This window comes from Myotis daubentonii, chromosome 4, assembly GCF_963259705.1.
Source record: "Myotis daubentonii chromosome 4, mMyoDau2.1, whole genome shotgun sequence".
NCBI classification, from domain to species: domain Eukaryota; kingdom Metazoa; phylum Chordata; class Mammalia; order Chiroptera; family Vespertilionidae; genus Myotis; species Myotis daubentonii.
Window position 1 is genome coordinate 108152468 of NC_081843.1, and position 16905 is coordinate 108169372.

Below are 16905 nucleotides of genomic sequence, written 5' to 3' on the forward strand. Positions count from 1 at the left end.
TCAAGCTGATGAAGCAGTGAACAAGGAAAAAGGGCCAAAATCACCAAAAAACAAACAAACAAACAAACAAAAACATGCACACAAAAAACCTGGTCACTGCAGGAAAGTTATGGATTTGTTCTCCTCACAAAACATGATTTGCCTTCCACATCCTGTGTTTGTTGCTTCATGGGCAGCCTCCAACCAACCTTTGATTCTAGAGCCTGAAGCAAATACTGACTGCGGCCGCCCTGTATGAGGTCGCCCTTCCCAAGGACTTGAAGAGAAGCATCTTCGTCAATCTGCTCCACCAGGTAAGCAGAGCATGCTGTCCAGACGGATTGTTTGGTTTGCACCGGTTTTCTGTTCTTAACATCTACCACCTGCTTCTTCCCCCTCGTTCAGGTGTGCAGAGTTCCAGAGCCTCCAGAGAAGGAAAATGAAATGGAAGCTTCAAGCTGTTTCCTCATTCTAGGTAGGACCAAGCAGCCAGAGGGTTTTTAATCAAAATGTCTCCAAGTGATGATGATGATGGCGATGATGAAGGGTGTGCAACCTGTCGCATTAGTTACTTTCACACAGACACGCACAACATGTTTCTTCAGCTCACAGTATTCTGGGTCTTTCCCTATCTTACCTGTTCCCCCAAAGAGCATAATATATAGGGTGACAAATGCTCCCAAGAGATAAAACTTTCAGTTCTAAAACCAGAAAAGTCCCAGGTATATTTTGGACCTTAATCCCTTATTGAATATATCATTGGCAATTGTGGGGTTTCCCCCCCCCCCATTTCATACATGGCCTTTTCATTTTGTTGATGGTTTCCTATGCTGAGCTGAAACATTTTAGCTTAATGTAGTCGCATTTGTTCGTTTTTTGTTCTGTTGCCTCTGTCTTTGGTGTCAAATCTAAAAACTCATTGCTAAACTCTGGCCAGGTGGTTCAGTTGGTTGGAGCGTCATCCCATGCACTGAAGGGTCATGGGTTTGATTCCTGTCAGGGTACACACCCAGGTTTCAGGTTCGATCCCCAGTCAGGGCATGTATGGGAGCAACTGATTGATGTTTCTCTCTCTCTCTCTCTCCCTCTTTAAATAAATGATGATGATAATAATAATAGAGTTTACTGCTTAAAAATTAATAAAATAAATAAAAACTTATTGCCAAGACTCATGTCAAGGAGCTTGGTCCCTATGTTTTCTTCAAGGAGTTTCATGGTTTCAGATATTACCTTCAAATCTTCATCCCATTTCTATTGTATTTTTGTATGGTGTAAAGTAGAGATCCAGCTCCATTTTTTTTGTTTTTGCATGTGGCTGTCCAGTTTTCCCAGCACTATTTACTGACAAGACTATCCTTTTCCTACTGAATAATCTTGGCTACTTTGTCAAAAATTAATTGACCATATACGCATGGGTTTATTTAGAAGCGAACCTAGGTGAGTTGGTAACCTCTTGATATTTGAGATTATTTCAAACTGTGTCAAACCGAAAGTCATGCTTTTTTTCCGCTGGTCATCTCTTAATATCTATTCCTGTCTCTCTCCCTCCTTCACTCTTCTCCTTTTCTTCTTGCTCTCACATCACGATCTCAGCCATCTCCTGGTTAGAGGAGGCACCAAGGTCTCAGGGTCAGGATACAAAACTGTGTTCCTTCCAACATAGTCCCTGAAGACAAAAGACAAGAATAACCTGTACCTCCCATACCTCCACTCTACCCAAAACATGTCATTTCTACTACTTTTGATACCTTTTTATTATGTCCGAGTTTTCTTCTGATTTTCTGTTTCTATACTCCTCTCTGCTCTATGCCCCAACCTAATTAACTTTCACTTTATCTCTGACAATTTCAAACCCAAACTGCTTTACCCTAACCAGGCCTTTCTTCAATGTTCCCTGCTTCCTGCACTCACCATGTTTCTCTTTATCTCCAAAGCTGGTGAGCATCACTCCTACCTCTGCCTCTGAGTTCACAAGGTGTTCTGGTGTCTCCGTGTCTCTTCTCCTTTTCTTATAAAGGCATCAGCCACATTCAACTAGGGCCCACCCTAATAACTTCTGCCAATGAAGTTTAACTTGATTTCATCTGCAAAGAACCTATTTTTCAAAATAAAGTCACATTCACAGATCGGAGCAGGAATGGGCCCAGGTCAAGACAGCTCTCTTAGTAATCAAGCTGCTTCATTATTTCTGTGATACCATAGAAGCAAGAACATCATAAAATCTAACTACCAACCTAACAGTGACTTTGACAATCCTCACAGAATTCCCCTCTTCCCAATCACAAATATTTCACTTGTGCCTGGATGGCGTGGCTCAGTGGTTGAGCATTTACCTATGAACCAGGAAATCATGGTTCGATTCCCTGTCAGGGCATATGTCTGAGTTGTGCACTCAACCCTCAGTGTGGGGCGTGCAGGAGGCAGCCAGTCAATGATTCTCTCTCATCACTGATGTTTCTGTCTCTCTCTTCCTCCCTGAAATCAATAAAAAATATATTTTTTTAAAAAAGGAAAGAAAGAAAATGAGTTCTTGTGATGCCAGTATTTCTTAAACCTGCAGCCCATTCCAATCCTGCAGACCTGATGGAATTTTTTGATGAACAAATAAGAAGTAATAATGAAGTCACTCGAAGGGGGATCTTGATTTTGTTACGATTGGTTGTCAAAGCTGAAGGTAAGTAATAGGGATGAAGCCAGAGTAGTTTCTTTTGTACCAGGAAGAAAATTGAGCCCGATGCCTGTTCTAATCCTATCCTACATCTTTGGGATATTTATAGAACATTATATTCAAGTGAAGCTCTGTCCTCCTCGATGTCTACAATCTATTATTTTTAAACAGGCATTTTCAGTTACCTCTCTTCTTTTATTATATTTAATGAGTTGAGAAGGATGAGTAGAATACTTGGGAATTTAATTTAGAAGATCTAGTAAACTGTTTAAGTCGCCCAATAAACAAGCGTGGGTAAGAAGAATGCATAGTATTCTAGAGATTAGTCCATTTAGAAAAGAGCAGAATTTAATCAATTATCATATTTTTTAATTCCAAGAAGCACATATTTTCATGATATTGTAACATATCTTATAATTGACAGCATTTTAAATGATAATCAGCCACTATCGTTTTTTTAATGCAATATAAAATAATGGTGCCTCATAAAGGTAATGGTATCTTGGATTTATAAAATATGATAATTATCTCTGCACTACATCATAGTAGTTTTTAAAATTCAGTTATCATTGGGATTTGTTGAAAAGTCAAACAAGAAATATGAAATAGTTTCACAAAATTTAAAGCTGATCCATTGGGCCTGATGGATTGAATTCACTTTGGACTCTAACTTAATTTTAAACAAGATGAAACCAAATATAATAGGAAGCAAAGAAAGCAATCAACATCTTTAAAGAGTGAGAAGAAGAGATAGGAGGGAACTGAATAACATAACATGCTAAGGACAAGAGACTTTACAAATACGTACCACAGTGGGTTTTCATCAATCCTAGAACATACTATACTCCTACTAAATCATGCCCTCAATGCCACCTCTGTCTTTCAGAGCCCAACTTGAGGAGTCACATCACTTCAATCGAAAGAACAGTCAAAGTTGTCATGGGTGACCTCAGTATAAAAGTAAGAGAATTAATGGGGACTTTTATTCGGTTGGTGGTAGTTTTAGGAGTAAACAAAACAGTTTTGACTGTTTAAGGTTTTACTTATGAGATTTCTTTATAAAGAACTTTGATCAATTCTATTTTTTAAAGAACTCTATTTTTCCACTAAAAGATAAACCAAATTAAGATACAGTTCTAAAAATAGTTATAATGTATCTTCCTCCAAAAAATAATATCCCCTGAGCATTGTTCTGTGCACAGACATCCTGTTTTCCAAGCAGGGAGTACCTAGAGCAAGTCTTGCACTAAATAGGTTGCTCAATATTTCCAGATTATTTCATCCAAGTAGTTCATGTTAGGAAAGATGTAGAACCTATGCTGACACAAATGTTTAAAAATTATCAATTATAATTTTTGTATGAAAATCATATTTGATTTGGATTAGAGCCCTACATAGAAACCAATGAAGAAAATTCCCCTAAGAATCTTTGATTGACTGTGACTGTGTTCAAAATAAAAGTTATGCAAAAATGGAGTGGTTATATGGAAAAACCTGACCTAGTAATTGGCCAGGCCAATTAAAGAATTACTAGATTTTAGGGTAGAATAAAAGAACACAGAAACTTTAAGGAAGGCAAAAACAGAAAGAAGATGAACCCCCTTTTTCTTCACTTGGGGAGACTAGTGGGTGACCTTTTTGCTAATTGCCACCATGTAGCTCTGCCTCCCTGTTCCAAATCATTCTTTTCCTCCCAACCTCCATTAAAAGACCCGTTCACTAAGGAATTAGATCTGAGTTCTCCATCCTCCAGGAAAGCGATCCAATAAACTAAGGGAACCAAATTACTGAAAACTTGTAACACGGGTTCATAATCCCCCATTCCCGTCTCTGATGCCAGACATATTTCAGGATTCAGAATTTTCAGATTTTAGAAAAACATTACCATGACAATAGCCCATATAGTCAAACCCATTAATATTTCTGCAGGAAAATGTGTAGACAGCCACCGTACGTAAAGTAAAGACTACAAATAGCTTTAAAACAGTTCAGTTTGGGGTTTGCTGCTAATGAGTTGGCACCAAATTAAAAAAATAAAATCTCACTTTTCTGAGTTTTTTGAGTTTCCAATTGGATGAGGGATTGTGGAACTTGACTTTAATGTGCTATCTTTTATTGAGGATTTTTAAAGCGAGGCAGTGTTTTAGCCCCAAGTTACCAATATTCTATAATGTATCAAAATAAAGCGTATGTCTTGGGAGCTAGGAAGAACGGATTTTGGTTAAATTATAGTAACATTGCTCACTTTATACCCCCTTTTAAAAAAAATAAATAAAAAAGATTTCCACTAAATGATCCATGAAGGTTAAAGAATAAGAGAAGCTAACTTTCCATTCTGCCCAACATAGTGAAGTGTTGCAAATGCGTTTTTCTGACTCTAGGTAAGAAATTCTACCCTCCTCCTCATCCAAAGCATGTGTGAGAAATGCTACATCGAAGCGCAGGAAGGCTGGCCACTCATCGAATATGTCTTCTCCCAGTTTGTAATCTCCACCAGGAATCTGGTAGGGAGAGGGTGCGGTTTTGAGCGCCGCCTTGTAACAAGTTCGGTTGACTCAACTGGGTTTTGGAAGAAATGCCTGGGGTTTGACTCAGTACCTGATTAAGAAGCTATGTTTCACTCTCGTCGCTTCTAGTGATACGTTTCTCAGCCTCTAGGGTTATCAGTTCCCTTTCACTGACCTCACTTCTGACTTATCTGAAACAAGTAATTAAATCACAGTGTTCCCTAAGGAGGGGGCAACCTGGCCTCCAGGGCCCGGGGGTGGTGTGGAGAGAGGCAGAGCAAAGGAGTTGTTTAGAGAACATCAGACACAACTATACTTGCTGCCCTGGAGTTGCCTTCATCTGCATGAACAGCGGGGAAAGCACATGTGTAAGATCTCAGAGAACTTTTTTTAAAATTTTTTTATTGTTTAAAGTATTACAAATAGTAGTACATATGTCTCCTTTTTTCCCCCATTGACCTTCCCCCAGCCTCCCCTCTCCTGGGCACAATGGAGTACTTGCTGCTGTAAAAAAGATCTCAGAGGTCTTAGCAAGTTCGTCACAACTAAAACTGAAGTCCACTAGAAAGCATTATATTTGAAATTTTTTGTCCCAGAGAAAATTACAAAGGAGAGAGAGAGAGAGAGAGAGAGAGAGAGAGAGAGAGAGAGAGAGAGAAAAGAAGAAGAAGAAGAAGAAGAAGAAGAAGAAGAAGAAGAAGAAGAAGAAGAAGAAGAAGAAGAAGAAGAAGAAGAAGAAGAAGGAGGAGAAAGTGGAGGAGGAGGAGGAGGAGGAGGAGGAGGAGGAGGAGGAGGAGGAGGAGGAGGAGGAGGGAGGAGGAGGAGGAGGAGGAGGAGGAGGAGGAGGAGGAGGAATATCTGCACCTCATGGGTCCTCACAATTTTTGCTTTTCTGCTTCAGTCAGGGGTGTTTTTCCCAACCCATTCCTCCAGGAAGCATTTTAAAACAGGGATTAGATGCTGAAGACCGAGCCAGCCAGGCTCCATGAGCCCCTTAGGTTGAGTGGCTGCGTCCTCCACCCGAGTCTGAGCACTCAACCCGTGCCGTCAGAGGGGCCCACGGCAGGGATCCTGAACACGTCGCCCGTTTCATGTTTCTTGAAGGAGAAACCAGCGAAACCTACCTCCCATGAGGACGAAGCGGGAGAGAAATCTGTCCGAGCAACAAGCCTCGAGGTCTTAAAAAGGCTGGACCCACTGGTCATTGGGATGCCTCAGGTAAGGGGTCTTTGTCGCCACCAACAGTTACTTCGATCGCCTTTCTAAAGCTCTGCCCATTTCAAAGTGAAGAGCGGATGTGCCCCCATGTGTCATCAGCTTCCTGAAGCTCTGGCAGTGATGGCGAACCTATGACACACGTGTCAGAGGTGACACGCGAACTCATTTTTTTGGTTGATTTTTCTTTGTTAAATGGCATTTAAATATATAAAATAAATATCAAAAATAGAAGTCTTTGTTTTACTATGGTTGCAAATATCAAAAAATTTCTATATGTGACACGGCACCAGAGTTAAGTTAGGGTTTTTCAAAATGCTGACACGCCGAGCTCAAAAGGTTCGCCATCACTGGACTAGAGCATTGGTTCTCAACCTTCTAGCCCTTTAAATACAGTTCCTCATGTTGTGACCCAACCATAAAATTATTTTTGTTGCTACTTCATAACTGTATGTTGCTACTGTTATGAATCGTAATGTAAATATCTGATATGCAGGATGGTCTTAGGCGACCCCTGTGAAAGGGTTGTTCAACCACCAAAGGGGTCACGACCCACAGGTTGAGAACCGCTGGACTAGAGCAAGGTGATTGTGAGCCCAGTGCACAGCACATAGTAGTTCCGCAAAGACAGGTATCGAATTCATTCATAAAATAATGTCTTCTATCTGGATAGCAAATGGCCGTTTATCAGCACCTTAATATATCATTTCTCTTCTTCCCCTAACATGCCTAGATAAGCTGTTATGTAGTGAATGGTGGTCCAATGCAGTGGCCGCTAAACATTCATCTGGGGAGCTAGTCAAAGCACACATTCTCAGGCCTCCCTTGAAGCCTAATAGAATCTGAACTTCAGGGCAGGCGCCTTGGAATCTGTATTTTCCATGAGCTGAATGATCACAAAAGTCAGGATTTCATGGCCAGAAAATACCTGGTGCACCCAGGAGTCCATCAAAGACCAGTTTAAGAGGGTCAGAGGGAGCACTTGAGTGGGGAGCCCAGGGATGCGACACCCACAACACTTCCTCACATTGAAGAATCCACCGACCGGCCCCAATTCCAGCGACAACCCCACAGAGAGACGCCGACCAACACTCACGGCAACCAGCAGCTGAAGGTGAATGTGCTGTGCAGAGGTCTTGTTCAATGATTTCATCTTGACTTGTCCTGTAGAGCAAAATAATAAGAGGGGGGAAATTTTTCTAAATCAGCAAGAACCAAGGAGAAATTTATGGAAAAGAATAAGCCACCCTGCATCTTGGCCTGTTTCCCACAGGTGCTATGGCCACGCATCCTGACTTTTGTGATACCTGCCGAATACACGGGGACGCTGGACTCCCTGTTCAACATCATCCGAAGCCTGATTATGGCAGAGGAGAGAAAGAAGAAGAATGCCTCGGAGTCAACAGCCCTTGTCATTTCTACAGGAGTTGGTTTGTACATTCAAAAACAAAGCGAGCCCCGGCCGGTGTGGCTCAGTTGGTTGGTTGAGCATCGTCCCAGGCACCAAAAGGTTGCCGGTTCCATTCCCAGTCAGGGCACATGCCTGGGTTGCAGGCTGGATCCCCAGTGGTGGGCGTGCAGGAAGCAGCCAAGCAATGTTTCTCTCTCACATTAATATTTCTCTTTCCCTCTCTCTCTCCCTCTCTCAGAATCTTCCTCTCTGTCTCTCTCAAAATTTTCCTCTCTCTCTAAAACTCAATAAAAACATATTTTTTAAAAGGTAAAACATTTTTCTTATCTGAGACTCATTTCCAGAAAGACTATAGGGCTTTGATGATATACCCAGCCCCAATCTGGAATTTGCTAGCCCCTGCAGCAATAATGAACCTTGCTTTCTCTTTATAGTGAGACTTCCTTCACCACAACAGCTCCTGGCCAGACTTCTGGTGAGTGAGTTTGGAAAAACCAATGTGGCATAAGTGGAAGCCAATATCGGCGACTCAGGTCCAAGCAAATGCTAATAAACATTATATAGACTCCCAACCAAAAGAAACACTAAAGGCATAATAAATGTTCTGCTGTACTAATGGCACTCGTGAAACTATAATTGGCTACATTATCTTCTCACTCTGAAATGCTTGTTAAACTTTTTGATTTTAAAATAATCATAGAGTGAATCCGATCCATAAGTGCCATTGGAACAACTTGCACATCTGTTACTTAGATTGCATATGTATCATTTACTCAAGCACTCATTCCACATGCCCTTATTTAACTAACAAATATGTCTACAGTGTCGGTACCTTTCATTGATTTCTGCTCTAGAATCGGTGAGAACAGACTGGTAGGATTTACCAAAAGATTAGCTAATGCAGGAATCAAGGGAATCCAGGACAATCGTAAAAAGGAAAAGGTCGATGGCCTTTCAAATACCCCTGAGTTGACCAGCATTTTCTCTTCTGTCTCACAGGTGATATCTATGCTCGCCAGTCTAGGGAAATTAAGTGGGGTTGGTGCAATAGGACTTCTGAAGCTACTGCCCGAGATAATTCACCCCAAGTTGATAAACCTGTGGAAAGCACGCCTACCTGAGCTCCTGCAGCCTCTGGAAGGTACAGGGAGGGGGACCCGGTCTTGATCTGAGGAGGCAAAAAACACAGAGAAATGAGGCTCCACTTCTCTGTCTAAAGCCATGGTTGTTCATTTTAGGCAGTAAAAGCAATGAACTTGATATACAAGGAGACACCCGTATTTTTTCCTTGATTGCTCATGTTCTATTTCTGTACAAAACATTTGTGCTAGAAACACTTGTGCTAGAAACACTTGTTGCTGACCAAGTGGGCAACATCCTTCCCGGGAACTTTTACTTCTGCCCTGGTCTTCCTCTGGTCTTAGAGAAACTCTGTTTTGGTATTGTTCTAAAAAGTTATTATTCCTCCATGTTGAAATATTGAAATCTGGTCATTTCAGTAGTTACTGTTGAAATTGGCAGAAAGCCTAGATTTCGTCATGGATTGAAGACCCTCTGCCCACCTGACTAGCACTTGAAAGTTGGCAGCATGTTAAAGTTCATCTGAAATAATCCCCCTGTGCAAAGACAAAGCTCGACATGGAACTGCAGCATCCACTGGGGACCTTGCAAGGGAGAAACTGAGTCTCCATTTCTGGGGCAGTTATTGCATCCTTTCTTTTTTTAGGAAAGAATGCTAGCATCGCGCTATGGGAAGCCATGCTGCTTCAGGTAAGGGTGGCGGCTAGATTAATTGTGGACGATGGGGTGAAAGAATCAGCTGAAGTTACCCATCTTGACCAAAAAGAACTGGCTTCCATAGGGCAGTAATCATCATTTCCTTTTCTTAGGAAAAGGACTAGGATGTTAGAAGTAATCACTTAAGAATTACCGTCTTTAAATCACCATAATCTGAGCAACAATCTTTAGTCTTCAATTTAAGAGTTTAAGACAGTTTTGAATATTGTACTTAAAATATTTTTCTCTGGGTCTTTCTTAAATCTTCTCCAATTTTCAGGGTTGTTTCTCTCTCTCTCTCTCTCTCTCTCTCTCTCTCTCTCTCTCTCTCTCTCTCTCTCTCTCTTCTTGCAATTGCATTCTTTTACCATCATATAAAGAAACCGATCCCAGCAGGCGTGGTTCAGTGGTTGAGCATTAATCCATGTGGTCATGGTTCGATTCCCAGTTAGGTCACATGCCCAGGCTGCAGGCTTGATCCCCAGTAGTGGGTGTGCAGGAGGCAGCCAATCAATGTTTCTCATCATGGATGTTTCCGTCTCTCTCTCCTTCTCCCTTCCTCTCTCTGAAATCAATAAAAATATATTTTTTAAAAAAAAATAAGAAAGAAACTGAGACTAGCGTAATTTCCACTTCTACATACAATTCCACTTTCTTCTCTATCTGCTTCTCACTGTCTTTTTCCTGATTTCTAACAACCAACGGGCCACATGGTGCCCCTTTTTCAGAAAAAAACCCTCTTCTTTCGCGCTCCAAATGATGCCAAATTCCGCAAATTGTCAATTTCAGCCAGGAGTTGTGCATTGGCTTTCCAGGGAGGGTTTTGGTGTCAGGAGCCTGCAGAAGGTCAAGGCGACCATGAGCAGGGAGCTTTGAATCGAGCAGGATTTCAGTTTACAAAGTGCCTACAGGGCAATTACATACAGTTTCCTTAATTTTTTATTTTTTTGGAATATTTTTTCAATTACAGTTTACTTTCAGTATTTTTTGTGTGTGTGTTCTTTCAGGTGAACAGCACCGTGGTTAGACAATCATACACTTTACAGAGTGCCTCTCCGGATATTTCCAGGACCCACCTGACATCATTCATAGTTATTGCAATATTATTGACCAAATGCCCTATGCTGGACTTTACATGCCGTGACTACTTGGTAACTGACATACGGCTCCTTTTAAAATGTCAATTTTCAGCCCTAGCTGGCTTGGCTCAGTGAATAGAGTGTTGGCCTGCAGACTGAAAGGTCCCAGGTTCGATTCCCGGTCAAGGGCACATGCCTGGGTTGCAGGCTTGATCCCTAGTGTGGGGCATGCAGGAGGCAGCCAATCAATGATCCTCTCTCATCATTGATGTTTCTATCTCTCTCTCCCTCTCCCTTCCTCTCTGAAATCAATAAAAATATATTTTTTAAAATGTCAATTTTCAGTCACTTCTCCCAAGCACCTCCACCTCCCATCATCACCCCTTCCAAAAGGTACTTGAGAATTGATGCCTTTTAAAGACTCCCACAGTGATTCTTACCCAATATGAGATGTGAGAGCCACTGTCCACTTTCCTGGTCCTTAATTCTAGCATCCACCTCTTCTCCTTACTCCTGTTTCTTTTATCTCCCCCACCCCATCAAAATTCCTACCTTATGTTCTCCTGCTACCATTTCACAGTAACTGTTCTTACCAGGAAGGAAGGTTTTCTCTCTAGAGAGACGCCTTGGACAGTTTCTTTCCCTCTTGCAGTCCTGAGTATGCTTCTAGCCTCCTTCCAAAACTGTTTGCACGTGCCTTCTTCCCTCAAATTTCCAAGGCTGTTTCATTTTCCCCTTCAAAGGACCCACTCACTGAATGAGTTCCTATTAAGAAAATGCATACAGAGTTTTTCATTGGCTTTGACATTGTGTCCTTCTCTAAGCTTAAAGTAGAGAATAATGGTTTTCAGAAAATGCAATGGATGCTGTCCTCCAAAAAGACAAAAACACCTTTGTATGCATTGTTCAATGAAGAAAAACATGGGTTCAGATGGCTGGTCATGGCCTTGGCTCAGAACAATTGGTGAAGCTAGGAATGTTTAGTTACTAGAGTTGAAGTTAGCAAAAAGTGCCTGTATATGTAATTAGTTCGTAAAGATATTCATTTCTTTGCTCCAAAAATGTCCTTTTTTTTTTTTAGTATATACTAAAGCAAACTAGCATTGTGGAGTTTTTATAAATCTATTCACACCTTGAAAAATGTTAACTTCAATTAAGTTTCAGAATAGATTACTTTCTTTTAAGTCTTTAAGCAATTTTTACTTACAAAGAAAAAGAAAGGAAAAAGCACTTACCTATAGTGACTACCACATTCTGTGTGATTTGTTCCTAATGGAAATTCAGAACATAAGAGAATATGGCTTTTAAAATAAAACAAGATACAAAGTCCTAAAGTAACTCATTTTTATATGGGAAATGGAATAATCCCATTTAATATATATTTATACTTTTGAAAAATAAGGTACTAAGTATCAAGAAAGCACACTAAATAGTCACAGCTATATCTGACTTCTACTTCCTACCACAGTTGCTCAAAGAGTCTTTATGGGAGATCAGTGACATAGCCTGGACCATTCAGCTGAGTCTGGATTTCAGTCAGCAAATGAGCAGTTACAACAACACCTCCATTGAGAAGGTTGGTGTCCAGTTAAGGGGCCTTAGCTCTACCTTATAATGTGAAATGGCTGCTCAGGCTCCAATTCATCTGTACTGCAACCACAAAGCGGCCAGCCCAGACTGTGTGTTTCAACGGTTGAGCATCGACCTATGAACCAGGGGGTCATGGTTTGATTCCCAGTCAGGGCACATGCCCGGGTTGCAGGCTTAATCCTCAGTAGAGGGCATGCAGGAGGCAGCCAACCAATGATTCTCTCTCACCATTGATGTTTCTATCTTTCCCTCTCCCTTCCTCTCTGTAATCAACATTTAAAAAAAAAAAAAAAAAGAAAGAGGGATGTGGAATATAATGAACAACATAAACTAATGAACTAAAATAGATCCAGAGACATAGAAGCATTGAACAGCCTATCCAACCTCAGAGGGAAGGCGGTGGGCAGGGGCGGGGGGGGGGGGGGAAGCAGGGCGGGGGATGTATGTGAGAGATCTACCAAAGGACTTGTATACATGCTATACATGCATATAAGCATAACCCATGAACACAGTCAGTGTGTGCTGGGGGGTGGGAATGAGCAGGGAGAGGTCAATGGGGGGGAAAGGATTCATATGTAATACTTTAAACAATAAAGAATTTTTAAAAGTAAAATAAATAGAGAAGTACAGAGGGGGAAAAAATAAAATAAAAAGAGGGAGGACTCGTTAGAGAAATGCTACCTTCTCTTCACCTCGCATTTGACCACATGTTACAGGGCCACAGCTGTCTGAGAACAATGTGGAGCATACTGTCTTCAAGATAGACATGCTCCTGACTGAAATCCAGAGGTTCTGTTCTAGAGAAGGGAGACAATGACTCCTGGAAGGCCGATTGCAGCCCCGCCCTAGCACTTAGCACGTAGCTTGCGTCTTAGTTTCCACTGGGCCAGTTGTGTGAGGCTGGCTGTCAGAAAAGAATCTACTACAGTTTTAAAAACTTGAAGCTAAAAGAATGCTCAAAGGCGTCTTCTTCCATTCCTCTGTCTCCAACTGGCCTTTACCTAACCCTCCTCGTTGTATGAACCCACTTTCTGCTACTTGCTACTTATGCAGCTGTAGGCAAATTACTTTCCCTGCCTGGAGTCTCAATACACTGGCTGATGAAACAGAGTTGACAGCCACCTCTGAGGGTTGTGGTGTTATGAGGGTGCCCTGGGATAAAGTATATTAAGTCCTCCGAGTCTTGCTTAACATTCTTTGGCTTGTCCTTTCTTTTGCAGAAATTCCTTTGGAAGGCCTTGGGAACCACCTTAGCATCCTGCCAAGATACAAACTTTGTAAGCTCACAGATTAAGGAATTTCTGATTGCTCCCAACCAACTTGGGGATCAACGACAGGTGAGAGCCCTTTCTCTCAATTTCCTCTTATGACAATGACAGTTAATTCCATCTGGCAGTCTTATGATAATGTCTTACTTATCCAGAATTATCCAGGAATACAGTCAAAGTAGCCCAAAAGAATTTTTCAGGAAAATGGCACTACCCTGTTTAAATATCAGTGTTTCATTATTTAACCAGGTTTGTAAAAATCTTAAAAAATGAGTTTTAATCATTTTTACTTAACAAGAGTAGCTTCGCTATATTTTGACATAGGCTTTATAACTTGAGTATGATCATAAACATCAAAACCATTGAGTTTACAAGGTGAAATTAATGTTATATACCAATGGTTTTCAACCTAGAGAGAATATCAGTATAACCTGGAGAGCTTTTGCAAAGCACTTTGACCTATTCCCTACCCTAGCCTATGCCGGAGAGCATATATGAATGTGGAAGAACAAGAGGATGTGTATTTAAAAAAAAAAAAATCCCCAGGTTAATAAGACCACCTAGTATAAAATAATTATTTGGTTGTGTTATATACTCTCCTCTCAGAAATTCCATGGTGTTTAGGTTTCTTTCTCCCATATTAAATGTCCACATACCACCAGGTCAGTCAGGGCACATGCTAAGGGTATGGGATAAGTCCCCAGTTGGGATGAATATGAGAGGCAACTGATTGATGTTTCTCTCTCTCTCTCTCTCTCTCTCGCTTTTCCTCTCTAAAGTCAATGAACATATCCCCTTTTCTGTTTCTCTTTTCTCTGTAGCACGTATTGCCATCAAAATACTATATAGTTACATTAACTGAATTTGTGTTTATCTAGTTCACTTCACTTGGTTGTGAAATCCACAAGGACAAGAAGTTTTGTCTGTATCCTTTTACATGTCCAGGACCTAGAAAAGTGCCAGATATATAATTGATGCTCAATAAATATTTATTGAATAAGTGAATGGCTAAACTCCAAAGATATCTTTTCTGATTTTAGGGAATAACATCTATTTTAGGATACTGTGCCGAGAACCACTTGGATGTTGTCTTAAAAGTTCTGAAAACATTCCAAGATCGGGAAAAGCGTTTCATGAATCGATGTAAGGTAAAAAGAACACACACAGTCTTCTCCACAGCTTTTGGTCATATTATACTTGCTCCTATCCCCAAGTCTTTAGCCCAGGTCAGGACTGTGGGACAGCAGGCCCTGTAGAATGACCAGCTAGATAACAACACTACTCTATTTTCTGTCACTAATGCTGACCCAGAAGGCCCCAAGGAGCGCTGTGTGTGCCTAGGTTTGTCCCTACCAGCTGTTCGGGCCTCATAGACAGTTTCCATTGTGAATAACCTGCTTCCGCTGATGGAGATAAATTTAATAAGTAAACATTAGCACAAGCCTCTCACAGGTAACTCTAGTAAAGCCTGATATATCCACAGCACAATCCAGGGTGTTTAAATTTGGACAAACAAGAGTACCCATTTTAGTCAGATTTTAATCATCCCAGGCTCGTTTCTTAGCCTCTCTAGTCATCCGTAGGATTAGGAAAAGACATGAGAGAAAGGAAACTCCTTCAGTCAGATTTTTCATATTTCTCCTTGTCTTCAGGGTCTTTTTTGTGGGAAAAGGAGCCTGAGCAAGACTGATGTCATGGTGGTCTATGGGGCCGTGGCCCTTCATGCTCCCAAGGGTCAGCTCCTCACCAGGCTTGATCAAGACATTGTATCCCAAGTCCTGTTTCTCTATGGCCAGTGCTGTCAGGTAACGACCCTGACAGGCTGACTTAATTTCCAGGCTGGGGTTCCCAAACTTTGCGGGGGGGGGAGCAGTCCCTAGGAATCTTCGTGCTCAAAGGAACAGGTCAAAGCAAGGTAGGGTCTGATATGTTTGGAAGATGAGAATGTGTGGGAACAGAAAAGTTTATTGTGAAACAGGGCCAGGTAAATTACCTCTTTCCTATGATCTTGGGACATTCATGTCATACCACTCCCGTGATGCCTCCCAGATCAGTAATACCCATAGTGGTCTCGCCTATTTTTGAACTTCAAACAATTACTCCCATTCTACTTCAGGGCAGCTGGCTTATCAGTTCCATTTAATAGCCTCTGAAGTATTACTAATAATAGTTGTTTAAACTTTTATATGGTAATATTTGTAGACCACATAAAACGGTGCTCACAAATAAATGCCACAGGTGTACCTTTAAGTGAATAAAATATGTCACCCATCAACTACCCATCCACCTCGTGCTGTACTGTTCTCCCCTCCACATTCATCCCAGCCACCCAACCGCCCCTGGTGCTCCTCAAACATGCCAAGAGTGTTCTACTTCTAATGCAGAGCCGCCGAACTGAGTTAGAATTCATCCTATTGTTTCTGCCTCCAAAGCATTTTTTGTATCTTTCATAAAGTGCTTTCTGCATATTGTCAATTCGGTCCTTTTGCTGACTAGTCCCAAGTTGCCACCTAATAGTCACCTAGGGATCAAGTTTAAAGTAGCTTCCCATGGACACATATGTAATACCCTTTGTAATACTTTAAGCAATAAAAAATAAATAAATAAATAAATAAATAAATAAATAAATAAAATAAAGTAGCTTCCCAGACCCATTTTCCAGGCAGGTGGGTTCAGTCAGTCTGGGTAGAGGTTGGCATCTGTATTTTAAAAGTTTTATGAATGATTCTTATTCACAGCCAGATTTGGGGGGCTTCCATTGACTATGTATCCATCTGCTTTTCCCATTAGATTGTTAGTACCTTGATGTTAGGGATTGTACCTTATGCTCCTTTATCTCCTCTTCTGTGCCCTCCACAAACCGCCTGGCTGACATTTATGCATGTGTGAGTGTGGCAAGCATGGAACCATGGGGAGCTCATGATATGTAGATGTAAGCAGATGCCAGTGGAAGGGCATACAGGGTCAAGATTCTCACACCTCATTATTCTCACAACTCAGGGGTATTTGAAAGGCCACCGACCTTTCTCTCTTGCATGAGAACAGAGAACCTGTTGTAAATAGAGATCCCTAGTGGACCACGGTCTTCTGGGATAGATCATTAAACCTGTATGTATAACATGATCCCCAAAAGATGGTTCTGACGGACCCAAAATTTGATACACAATGACAAGAACAGAAAACATAACAAAAAAAAAACATTTTATGTTACATTAGTTTTTAGTCCATCAATGAGGAAAATTTTGTTAAAAATGAAAGGAAAGGAATTAAAGATGTTTTAGATAATGATGACTGTACATTTTCAAGGTACAATCAATTTTGCCATAACACACCATACACACTGACTAGTATAAGAAAAACCTCAGAGATGATGAGGATAATGGGCTGATGGGCACAACACTCAAAAAATCCA

General features: G+C 41.1%; 1 protein-coding gene across 1 annotated transcript in view; it reads left to right on the top strand.

The window, feature by feature from the left end:
• MROH2B (maestro heat like repeat family member 2B) overlaps positions 1-16905 on the top strand; it is a 50882-nt gene that overhangs the window by 12488 nt on the left and 21489 nt on the right. The window contains exons 8-21 of the mRNA XM_059691880.1: positions 201-293; positions 385-454; positions 2540-2653; positions 3534-3607; positions 5029-5151; positions 6259-6372; positions 7643-7799; positions 8215-8255; positions 8780-8921; positions 9507-9550; positions 12104-12211; positions 13446-13562; positions 14534-14641; positions 15146-15298. Of these exons, the coding sequence (XP_059547863.1) occupies positions 201-293; positions 385-454; positions 2540-2653; positions 3534-3607; positions 5029-5151; positions 6259-6372; positions 7643-7799; positions 8215-8255; positions 8780-8921; positions 9507-9550; positions 12104-12211; positions 13446-13562; positions 14534-14641; positions 15146-15298 (1458 nt within the window). The remainder of the gene's footprint in view (positions 1-200; positions 294-384; positions 455-2539; positions 2654-3533; positions 3608-5028; positions 5152-6258; positions 6373-7642; positions 7800-8214; positions 8256-8779; positions 8922-9506; positions 9551-12103; positions 12212-13445; positions 13563-14533; positions 14642-15145; positions 15299-16905) is intronic.